The sequence below is a fragment of the Symphodus melops genome, assembly GCF_947650265.1.
Source record: "Symphodus melops genome assembly, chromosome: 2".
Classification (NCBI taxonomy): Eukaryota; Metazoa; Chordata; class Actinopteri; order Labriformes; family Labridae; genus Symphodus; species Symphodus melops.
The window spans coordinates 8,627,009-8,639,426 of NC_136692.1; the positions used below are offsets into that span (position 1 = coordinate 8,627,009).

At 41.0% G+C, this 12,418-nt stretch overlaps 1 protein-coding gene across 1 annotated transcript in view; it reads left to right on the plus strand.

The window, feature by feature from the left end:
* gstcd (glutathione S-transferase, C-terminal domain containing) overlaps positions 1-11,340 on the plus strand; it is a 49,916-nt gene extending 38,576 nt beyond the window's left edge. The window contains exons 9-12 of the mRNA XM_079337167.1: positions 3,067-3,200; positions 6,038-6,068; positions 8,541-8,610; positions 11,002-11,340. Of these exons, the coding sequence (XP_079193293.1) occupies positions 3,067-3,200; positions 6,038-6,068; positions 8,541-8,610; positions 11,002-11,195 (429 nt within the window). The 3' untranslated portion in view covers positions 11,196-11,340. The remainder of the gene's footprint in view (positions 1-3,066; positions 3,201-6,037; positions 6,069-8,540; positions 8,611-11,001) is intronic.
* The last annotated feature ends 1,078 nt before the right edge of the window (positions 11,341-12,418 follow it).

Here is a 12,418-nt window from a genome sequence, read left to right on the forward strand (position 1 = left end):
TTACCCTTGTTTTTGTTTCACAGTTGTTCTTTTTGTTTATCTTGAGTTTATATTTAAAATAAAATACAAAAAACGGCGTCTTTGAGAGGAAAACAACTCTTTGATTGAAGGTAATCACACGTCTCCCTCACAATTAGACACCAGCAGGCTCGTACCTGGATATACAAAGAATCAAAAAAGGCATATACATATACAACATACAATAGACTCTCATACTTAAGGAAATGATGCTGATGTGACGTTCCTATTGACGCTCAACCTGAATTGTTTTCTCTGTTTGTCCAAAACTGCAAGACGATATAAAAGATGGTATCCAAATTAAATCTGTGCAAAGAAAAATGACAAAGCTAACGCTCCCAACATGGCAGAGCAAAGACACCAAAGCTTAAGTAAACTGTTGCTTGCAACACATTGTTGCAGACGGGTGTGAGTTATATTAAGTAGAACATTTGCAGGAACTTGCTGTGACTCAGCTCGTGATAGGACGGGAGAAGGGAGCAATTACTTGAGTAACAGTGAAAAATGAAGTCTCATTATTTCTGTGATGTGATTATTGAGAGAAAGATGCTGATCGAAAGAGTTTTTCCTCTCCCTGAAAGACAGATTCATGAAGACAAATGGCTTTGTTAATGTCCTCTGGCCCTTTGCTTGTTGCACATTGATTTATTATTTTTTCTTCCAATGGGATAGTTGTGTGCAGAATGGTGTATGTGTTGATGTGGATGTGTGAAAACCTGTAAGACCGGACATTTTTATAAGCCAGTATTTAATGTGCTTTTTATAACCTTACATTAAATATTCTAGATTAATATCGTTTATTACATGTGGGGCTGGGATTTAATACTGCTCAAAAACAGAGTCAGGAGATTTTCCCTGAAATAAAACATAGGCTTAGACACAGTTATGCCCCTGGAGCAGTGGTTGGTTCATGCGCCGCATGTTCAGAAGCTGTTGTCCTGGAGCCATCTGGGAGTCTTTGTTCATCACTGTTTCTCTTTCTGCTTCAGTCCACTGTCCTGTCTGTCCGATGTAGGCAAAAATAAATCTAAAAAAAAAAAAAAACAGGAAAATTTGATCACTTTTGGCTTTCCGTACATGTGTTGTGCTGACTGTGGCCGCAGAGATCCTGTCCTCTGCCTGCATTATGATGTTCTGGTTGAGTCCGGACATGAAGTGGGTGTGTTTTCCCAAGCCAATGACAACACGTGGGTGTGTTTTGGAGTGGATACAATTCAGCGATTGCACGGCATTCAAACAGGCGAATGTTGCTGATGCGGACATCATTGCAAAGACGAAGAAACATAATCAGTGTGAGGCGAAACACCAAGCAGATATTTTTATATGGAATGGGTTTGCTTTCACCCTTATTAAGGAGCAGCTTGTGATGAAGAGCAACGCAGAGTTGGCCTCATTTCTGTTGGAAAGGAAGGCGCCAAACACCGAAGCTTGGCTTGTGCTAGCTTCCTTGAAATTCTCTGCTTTTCCATGACAACAAATCTCACGTTCTCAGGTAGTTTGCAACAAGGTACAAGCCGTTAGCTGACAAGCTAACCCTGCAGTGGGCGTGGTCTTGTGGTGACGTCCCAAAGAGAAAGGTGCCCAAATTGAATGTTGCAGTTACGAGCTTCAAACAGACAAAGCCAATGTTAAAACAAAGATGTTTTCTAAATCAATGGGGAAATTAGTTATTAAAACATTGTCGGTTGTTTTTATTAGCTTGACAGACTTTGTGTTGGTCTTTAATCAAGGCTAAAGGTTATAACATGTAATTAAGATTTACAACAGCGTGACTAATGTGATCATTACGAAGCAGGGCAAAAGTGATACTGTTACTTTGTTAATTATTTTTGCCTCAGATATAGGGGTTGTAATATCATGCAATCTTTGATGGCAACTCCTCCTAATCACCAATCGTTGATCATCCTGCAGAAAGACTATAAAAAAGGCTGAAAGAAGGAATAAATGCAGGATAAAAAAACAAGGTGTCAAAGAGATTCAAAGCCGTGCCGGCAATTGATGTTAATTTCCCAATTTTCTCTTGCTGATTGTTTTTGTTTTCATCAGAGCTGCATTGTTTAACTTCCCGTTTGAATCAAAGCACATCTTGCAAAGAGGAATAAATGATTCTGTGCGCATGAATATTCAGTGAAGACATTCTTCATGCGATTGGCAAAAAAAAAGAAAGACCAATTACGACTATAGAATTGGCTGTAAAAAAAATTACTTTTGTAGTTTCAGCTGAAGGTTTGGTACAGCCATGCTTATAAATTCTCATAAACGCATCCTCGCCGAAACGTTTCAGTGTCTTTGTGAGTGAATTCATGTTCAGTGTTTCTGTAAATTCCCTCATCTTTGGAGCTGCAGCCAATCTTGGCACGGCCCTGTCCTGACCGCCTCTGAACTCCTGCTCTGTGGCACCGCTGTCAAGGCAACCCGCCGAAAGACTCCGACTCACTGACGCCAAGTGACAACCGCTTGGAACACAAGAATAGAAGTTAGACTGGGTGCAAGCCTGAATAGCTATTGTCACATCAGGCTGTTGATGATACTTTTTATTTGGACCATTAGCAGAGAATGTATTTCGCTGATGCACGCTTGAGAGGAAATCATCTATTTCACCGTTGTACTTTGGACATTAAACTCATTTCCTTTTAGGAGACAATGTCATTTTTTTCAGTAAGAGCTGGCTTGAATACAGAGTGGCTGTACTGTCGGCTCTTTCAGACCCATTCTGTGATCTTGTATGTAACCTCACCATTTCTAATGCATTGCTAGGTGTTCATCCCCACGCACAGTTTACTCACGCAACAGGAAACCTGACGCATTCGTGCCTCCGCTCCTGAAGAACTAATACATTTTGTTTGCTCTTCTCCACAAGGCTGCACCTTTGAGAGCTCACATGTATTTAAAAGCAGCAGTCTTTCTGAGGTAATCAATTGTATTGAGTGCACAATATGAAGTCGGCGGAGTTTTGGACTTGCCCTTGGGCGAAGACGGGTTTAGAAAAGAAAAAAGAAAGATTTCATCGGAAAAAGTAACTCGATTTCTTTGTCCATGTCACAACAGGTTGCCCTTCATGCATGTGGTGTAGCCACGGATATGGTGACGGAGCATTGCATCCAGGCAGGAGCCGCCTTTGTCATCAGTCCTTGTTGCTACGGCTTTATCCAGAACGCAATCAAGTTCACCTTCCCCAAGAGGTTTGTACCCTGCTCAGCTCAGTCCAATGTCACTGCTCAGGGTTCCTGCCTTTTTTTTTTCTTCAATGTTGTTTCTGGTCTTGTCGCTTTCTTGTTGCTAGCAGAGGAGCTTCCCGGTAGCCTTACATCCCCTCTGAAGTAATTCAATCTTTTGGGGCTCTCAGCCATTATTTTCACACTTATTTTCTCCCTCTGGCACACAATCTGTGTCCTCCTGTTTGTGATCATCACCGTTGTCGGTATGAGGCAACGGCGCCATCACAACAGGATCCGCCCCCTTACCTTTACGATCATATCCCAGCTCTATCGGCAACAGAGAGAAGGACTCTTTATGTGGAGGTTATCTTGGGAATCATAGAGTGGAATATTGTAATCCTCCAACATATGTTAGAGGAACAGAAAAGATGCTCTGCCGTAGGTGGAATTACTTTAGCGAGTTTAGTGATATAAGTCAAGAAAAGAGATGGAAATGAAAAACGAGAAGCTACCTTAAAACGTGTTGATTCTTTTGCTAACTATAATGGCTTGAGAATGATGGGGGAAAAAAACGATGACAGGGGATGTGACGGTGCAGTTTTTTTCTACTAAACTTTCCAAAAATGTGGCGCAAGCCTTAAAATGAAGAAACGTATCTTGTGCGACGACTTTACAATCAAGTGATCAGGTTTTTGAGCACATCTTTTAGTTGCAGCTAACCTGAAGATAATGTTTAAACCTCCCTGTGACGTTTGGCCTCCAATCTGAGTGTCACAGCGGTGTAACGGGGGCGATGGCGTGGTCTCTCTGTACCGTATTCAGAGGTAGTAACGGAGGCGTTACAGAGATCAGAGAAGAGATTAGCGTAAAGAGCGGGGGGGGGAGCATAATGTTGTGTGCGTGTCTGACTAAGATGAACCCACAGACTGTGACAGCAATATTATGCCGTCGCAGAACCGTTATAAATGTACAAAGATGTAATGACAGCTGAGCTTAGTAACAACACTTACAGTCTGAAAAGGACTGTAATGTATTAAAAGTACAAGAACAATCCAATCGTGAAAAAAGAACCTTTTTTTTTTTTTTCTAGATGTCCCCTTGAAGCAGCAGTGCATGGCCTCCTACTCTGAAATCCACTCATAAGCAACAGTCACACAATAGTGTTAACATCTAGCTCAGAATCCTCAGCAGTTTGCCAGTGAGGAACTCTCCTACTGAAGGAACATACCAGTTGTCAAAGAAATCAACCTCTTCGAATCGGCCATGAAACAAGTGTTTGCATTCCAGCGTTAGAGTCGTTCTTTTACGACCCAGCGAAAGGTGAAGGTGTCTCCTTCTCATACCAACAATTTTCAACACCTGTGCAGAGTTTTAGTACAGAACTTTCCATTGGTAGTAAATTCCAGCGAGCACTGGCTTCGTCTAAGAAAAACTGTCCGAGTAGGGAGCAAAAGAGATGAAACCCAATCCTTGGTAATGCAGCACAGGATCCCGTCCGCGTTCACCCTGTGATGATTCATCTTCAATTAATGTCTGGGATCAGATGATTCACTCCTGAACACTTATGTCTACTTGCTCGTTGCACTATAATTCATGACTGCACGAAATACAACAAAGTGAACCGTACCAATGGGTACACTGGAAGCTCCCACACAGATGGCCATAACAACCACAACAGCCAGAGGAGGATTAGTCAGTTTGTTCAGAAAGGAGAGGACACCACAGGTGGTACAGGCTGCAGGCTTGAAATTGGTACCTGCCACTGTTTAAGAAATAATAAGCTATCAATTAGTCACTCTCAGAATTGGCATATAGTAATTAGCTGTGTTATATGAGTTGCATGTTGTTTGTAATTGCCCAGTCAGCTGCTCAGGGAAGCTTTTCTAGACAATCTTGTTGCCAGTTTCACTTATGTTTAGGTGAATGTCTCTGCAGTTACCTATGTGTCTTAAAATGTTGGACTCAAACTGAACTGCACACTGATGTAAGCAGTTTCCAAAATGCGCTACTCTGTTCTTGAAGTGTGCGTGTGTGTGTGTGTGTGTGTGTGACTCTAAGGGACAACTACCAACATTAGTGAGGAGGGTCAAAAAAAGGCACTTAAATGGGGCCTTTGGGATGTCTCTCAGTGTGCAGTATGAAATATTCATGGCTGCTTTCTCTCTCCTCACTTCTGCTAACTTGACACTTCCCCCTCTCCTGACTCCTGATGAAATATTAAAGAATAACACACTCACACACACCAAAAAAAAAAACCCCAAAAAACCATTGCAGTAGTAGTACACAACAAGGAGCTAAGTTTCTTGGGGCAGTGGAGCAGGGTATGTGAGGAGCCTTCACACCTGACTGTGTCAATCTTAATCCTGCTACTTTAAGTGTTTTCCCCTCAGGTCATGTTCCAGGTACTCGTGTGGAGATTGTGCAGGTGCAGACATTCCAGGCAGTTTACAGCTTTTTTTTTTTTTTTTTTTTTTATGAGCTGTGAAACCCAACTGTCCATTTGGATTTGGGTTGTTAACAGTTGTGTGTGTTAAACCTCTGACTTCTCTCCATGTGACCTCAGCAGCCCCCGTCCCCCTGACCTTTCGTGTCTGTGTTGATTTTTAATCATCGGATGATGTTTGACCACAACAAACAAAATTCCTTCCCACATCGGAAGTTTATCATAGCGATAATTCTTGTTTGGTTGGAAAAGCCATAGATTTTCTTAATGTTCCAAGTTTATTTGTTCAGTGGTTTTCCCAAGAATCTGGACAAATAGATGTATTCATTCAAAGTGTAGTTTATACAAGTGTAGAACACCTCTGAACATCTGCAGTGTACATCTAAGTAACTTCTTTGTTGTTGTTGTTTTTTTACAGCAAAAGGTTCCAAGAGACGCTGTCTTATAAGGTATGTTTTTAAATGTCATTAAGTATGTCTTAAGCATTCATTATGTACATTATGTACTCCCGTACTACTGTAAAACGGGACTCTGACTACACAAATGCATCACCTCAGATATTTGCAGGAGTTGTTTTTGCGCCTCAGTGAACTTTGTTTCATATCTTATTTTCCAACAGCATATTCATGAAGAGCTCATGTGATCTATTACCCAGACCCTTCTGACATGTTCTTCTCCCGCCCTCTCCGGCTGAACGAAGCAGCTGCTGTGTTAACAGAATCGTGCACTAGAATCAGAAGCATTTACTTTCAAAGTTATTGTTTCACAAACTCCGACCGCCGTGCAGTGACCCAGTGAAAGGCTGATGAGCTTTGCTCATGCCAGATTTGTCAGCACCGACATCAAAAGAAACCTGCAGAGATGTAGACAACTGTTGGACAAATAAGTTACAAATTGTGAAGCGGGGTCACACCTGGGTTGATTTGCATCAAAAGTCCTCCCGTCCGTCGTCCTCCGCTACTCACTGGGGATCCGAGACTTCCCCAGGCTCGGGCGGCGAGTGTCTGGTGGCTGGGTTTTCCTCCTTTCAGTTTCATTGATATCATTTTTAGACCGTTCTATATTATGTCTTTGTTCTTATGGTAGATTGAACATGAGGGCAGCTGTGGCTCAGTTGGTGGAATCGGTCATCAGCCACGTCTGTGTGCATGTGTCCTTGGGCAATACGCTTACACCCAATTTGCTCCCCATGCTTCGTCAGCGGTGTATGAATGTGTTCTTTCCATAGCAGCCTCTGCCACCAGTGTGTGAATGTGTAGGTGTGACCTGTGGTGTAACAGAACTGTGAGTAGTCAGAAGACTAGAAAACCGGCCTACAAGCTCATGTACATTAACCATTACATATCCTCCTGTATTTCTTCCGTCTGATTACACATTATGATATCAACATGCTAGCATTAGCTTGATAGGTTAACTAAAGACAGTCACACCTGGTGAACATGTGTTAAAAGTCTGTTACATCTTATCTTTTGTAGTGTATTGTTTCTGTGACACATAAATCTCCACTTATTTAATCCCCATCTTGTGATAACAAGACTCAATGTGAACATACTTTAATTTAATTTGACTGGCATGCTTGCTCGTTCTTGGCTCTTTTTTTGACAGTATATTGCTTTCTTGTTTATTTTTCATTTATCTGATGGCACGGAGAAATAAAACTAATGAGATCTCTTGGCTCTCGTCACCGTCTTGATTCCCCAGGCAGTTTGGAGAGGGAGGCTCACTCCCTCCACTGTCTCCCCTTCTTATCGCTCCGCACAGACGCAGCACTGTACTCTGAGAGGGCCCTTCCCATGATGATGTATAGGACCTGTCACTGCCCCTCGGGAGAATCTGTGTGGAAAAAAGCAGAAAAAACAAAAGCTGCTGCAGGTCTTAACCATGGCAACCTCGAGAGTTGACATGTCACAACATCGGACCACCGCGAAAATATTTCCTTTTGTGCACACAAGTAAAAAAAAAAGGCCTTTTACAGCTCAAGACCAGAGAAAATGATATATTATTTACAAGATAGTGAGCAAATGTGCCATGTTTCTCTTGTGAGTTCTGTTTTTCCACTGTTTATCTGAAAGACCAGTGAGAGGAGAGAAAAAAACTGTCATGTTTACTGTGTGGAAATAAAGAAGCTTAACAAGTAGCCAAACAGCAGGATACATCTATATAACATAAACCAACAGATGCATTATCTCCCACTTGAACTTGAGCCAAAATCTCTCCCCACCTCTCCCTATTGTTTTTTCCTTAAACAGCTATCTTTGGTATTTTCTTTTGATTTAAACTCAGTCTTCTGAGCTCCACTTCTTTCCGAGTCTCCGCTCTTTAACTCCCACCCAGCTGACTCTTGCAGAAATTAAAGCTGCATTGCATTTGTTTTACAGCAGAATCGTAGTGGTCCTTCCTGAACTGAAGTAGTTAAACAGAATGGCAGTGCACTAACTAATGGTGCATTGCAGATGTAAAGGCCTAATGGTGTGAGATATTGGTGCTCACGACTAACTTTTAGCACCTGCTCCACGGCCTCGTATTCAAGGCAGTGAGGAATGGAATCAATTAAAGCAGAGGCAGGTAAAAGATTACCAACTCCTGACCCGAGTCACTTGTTCAGTGAACCTAAGCGAAGGAAAACAGGACAAGAAACCTCCTTTGCCCTTCAGTTGGAAAATAATCACCAGGGTTCAACTGGCCTTTTAAAACGCATAGTGCGAAATTTAAATATATATGTATAACAACAAGATGATGACATTGATACTAAAGAAGAAGAAGAGGGCCAACATCAGATCGCAGGTACTAAAAAATGACAAATAAAAGAAGACAGAGGGTTAAATAAGGATTGAATTATTAGTGTTTGTTGAGTATTGATGATCGACTTCACACATTAGGAGCCGAACATTTAAAGTGAAGCGTTTCTGTGATTCTTTCAGGAACACATGATCCTGTGTCGCTTTGCAGACCAGACTGCTGTCCAGCTCCCTCCTGACCGGAAACTCATAGGTAAGGTGGACAAGAAACCTGAACAAACATTAGATGTACATTTAATTACATATGTTCAAGAATGATTCCTGACTTGAAGGTGGAATCATGGTTACTCATCATGATGCGATTGGATACAGTACAATATCTGATACTACACAACGATAAAGAGAAAGTCCTCATTATAAAGTGATTCTGTCATCATTTTTACATTGTAAGACATTTGTCAATACATCATAATGTCCGGTTAACAGGAATATAAAAATCTCCTAAAAACGCTTGGTGTCACCTGTTTGAAATTCACCTTCTTTTCATCACTGTGCAGCACGATCATGCTCTCTTTTTCTTTGTCTTCTTTTACCCTGCTGTTAACTTCGTCTTTGGCGAGGAAATTGTTGTTCATTTAACCCTCATTCCTGTCAAAAGGCACCACTGTGAGGAGACGTGAAGTACTGATGCTGTGGTGTCAAACTGACAAAGCGCTGTGTTATTATTTCTTTAACTAAAGTAAAGATAATTGGCTGTAGTGATTTGATCACATTATCCCGAGTCAGGATGACGAAATATATCGGTCTCAAAGCTTTGATCCATCCCTGCTTCTGACCACGTGAGTCCTGAGTCAAGGCTGGAGTTTAACTCATGTAGTAGTATTTTTTTTATTCAACCCTCAACAATCTTAATATACAGTATGTACAGTATATGATATGTTTTCTGACATTTTCAGACTCCACACCTTTTATTTGTCTAATGTTCACGACTTTAAAGAAATGTGAAGAATGTCAGTGCTAAGGATTTCTTCAATGTGACAAAACAGCTGCAGTGAACAGCTGCCAGCTCGAGGTTGTCAGACTCAGAGGAAGTGTTTTGTCAGTCTTACCTCCAGGCCTGCGCTCGAGCTTCACTTTACTGTTTCATTACGACGAAGTCTCTCTTCAGCCTGATAACTTATCAAAGCTTCCCTCCGAGTCTGAGCAGTCTCCCCAATGCCTCGTCAGTCTGAAGCCCTTTCATATGTTCCTGACAACACCTGTCACACAGGTCTCTGCTCTTCATCAGTTAACAGGGCTCAACCTCTCCCTCGAACATTTTCTAACCATGTTGGATCTCAGCTCTCTGGAGCCTACTGGTGTCACTGTGACTGAGCAGGCAGCATGGCAGAGCAAAGATTGCTATTACTGTATCTGCCACCTGCTACCTAACTGACTAAGCATGTATTACATTTTAAATCTGTCTCAAAAGACCCTTCTAAGAGAAAAGGGTTTAGTTCATAAGGTTTTCATACTTTTCAGTGCCGCTTGTTTTAAAACGACTTCACTGTAATGATTGTTTTTATTATGTATTCATAAGCTCTGGTGCAAAAGAATTTCCCCTCTGGGACAATAAAGTCTAAAAGTTTTTTTTAATAAAAACTGAGACTTTAGACTTTTTTTTTATTACAAGTTTTTATAAAAAAAAAAAAAGTAATGACTATAACAAGTATTAAAGAACTTTAGGAATCATTTTAAAATGAAGCTACCACAAGCAGACAGAACACCGTCTAAACTGTACAAATGTGCTGGCAAAGTTTCAGCATATTGTTGTTGATGTGTTTTTACTCATAACACAGTGTGTTGTGTTTTTTTTGGTAAGTAAAAACAAGATGGATATTACTCCATGTTGTGAGCTCCAGTTTTCTATTTATGTTGCTGTGGTATCAAAACGGCTTGTAATATTTTTTTTCATTTTTACTGGAAGAATATCCAAGAAATAATATTTTGTATTGTGACAACTGAAGTAAGTACCCAATTATGACTTTATTTAGAGAGAGAAAGGACAGTGTATAGAGTCTGAAATCAGGGTGAGAGAGTGCGGGACGACAATGGGGGAAGCCACAGGTGGGATGTTTGTTTCCGTCTGAATATATTCTTTGAACTAAGCCAGTGGATGACCACGGCTACTGAAAGTGTTGTTATTGGCTCTTTATTAGACTGACTAGAATCAGCTGCATTCACAGACTGTGAAGTCATCTTGTGAATGTGCAGCTGTAGTTCAGTATTATAGTTCCGTTTCTCTCCATTTTTTTTTTTTTATTTGTGCTCGGTTCAAAAAAGCACACGGTTAAAAAACTCCATCTTCATCTGTTCACGGAAAAAGCCAACAGAAAGGTACATGTTGTATGTATTGCAAAATAATAATATCACCATTAGGCATCTTGACAGTAAGTAATAATTCTCCTCTGAAAAAGAAACTGTCATCTGTAGCAGCTGTAAACACGTAAAATCTTCGACCCATGTCGGCACTCCCTTTGAGTTTTATAAACCAATCACACCTACATGCTTTTTCTCTACCCTATACATGCATGAGCTGAAATATGGTTCTGGACCTTGGAATATCAAATGTGTTTTTTTTCTTCTTCTCTCTGGACCCCTTCAGGTAAACAGTGTATGGGCCTGGTAGACCTGGACCGCTCTTTGGCAGCAGAGGCTCATGGGTACTCTGTACGGGTGATGACGATGGAACCTGAGAGCTGTTCACCAAAGAACAACATGCTGGTGGGAACGCCGCCGCAGAGGAGCAGTGGACTGGACGTGGACGCCGGCCAGCTGGAAGAAGTGGTGCATAATTAGGACTGTGAGGAGCACAACGTCAGCAGTGTGGCTCCTGGCTTTGTCATGAGACTCTTTTTTTTTTATCCACTCTTAAATGTTATCATATTTTAAGGCCTTTTTAAAGACATGGTCATGTTTGAATAAAAGAGATGTTTGGTTGATATTTCGTGATTGACTAAAGTTATTTTTAAAAATCTTGAACTGAGAAGTGCAGAACTATATATATATATATATATTTTTTTTTTTTTACAATAAACGTGTAAAAAGATTCCATTATTTAATAACGCACTAAATGATTGGATGCTAAGCTACCATAAAAGAGCTCAGGCCTCGCACCAACTGCTCAATATGTTTGTGTCTTTGCCAGAAATGTGCGATCAAGCTGTCAGCATAAACAGAAGCAGCAGGAATTACACACCCACATTGCAAATTAACTGCAGCATACTTCCACATGCTGTTTTTGCAGATAGTCTGGATGTGGCCTTCTGTGATAGATCTTAGCAGACAGTGCTCACAGTTGTCAGGTATAAACAGAAGAAGAGTGGCTTAAAACTCATCTGCACTTAAAGATGAGATGAGGATTTATCATTACCTACCTCTTGTGTGTGTGGGAGAGAGACTCACGGATAAAGGAATTGGGGGGGGGGGGGGTATTGAAAGAGTAAAATTAGATTTAAAGTCATCATACCAGGTATAATTTAGCATTTTCCATGGTTCTACACAGATGGAGATTATTCCTCATAAAGAATGTAAAGGAACACGATATGTATCCCATAACGTGTTCAGCAGCAATGAATATTTTATGATGATGACGAAAAGGTCAGTACGCTTGATTAGATGCATACCGTTCAGAGCCTGGCAGCTATTCTCTATTCTATTCTAGCTATTCTCTGTATTTCCAATCATGTATACTTTAGACATACTATGGACCCTTAAGCTTCTATTCCCCTGCTGAATCTGATCATCTGTTTCTCTGAAGTACCCTGTCTTGATGCCTTTGAAAGTGTATTGCCGTTGAATGAGAAATATTGAGAAGTCGTAGGAGAGATGGTTAGTCCGCTCAAACTAAAGGGGAGGACAAGAGGTTCTGGGTTTTTTTTCTTTTTCCTCCCAGCGTCAAACTCATCTAAATTCAGTCAGCAGAGTCAATCTATTCTGAGGTGAATGGCCACAGACACAGCTCCTTCCAACGATTGGCGTTATTTCAAAAGGAGATGGTTTGACTCACTGTTCATGCTTGT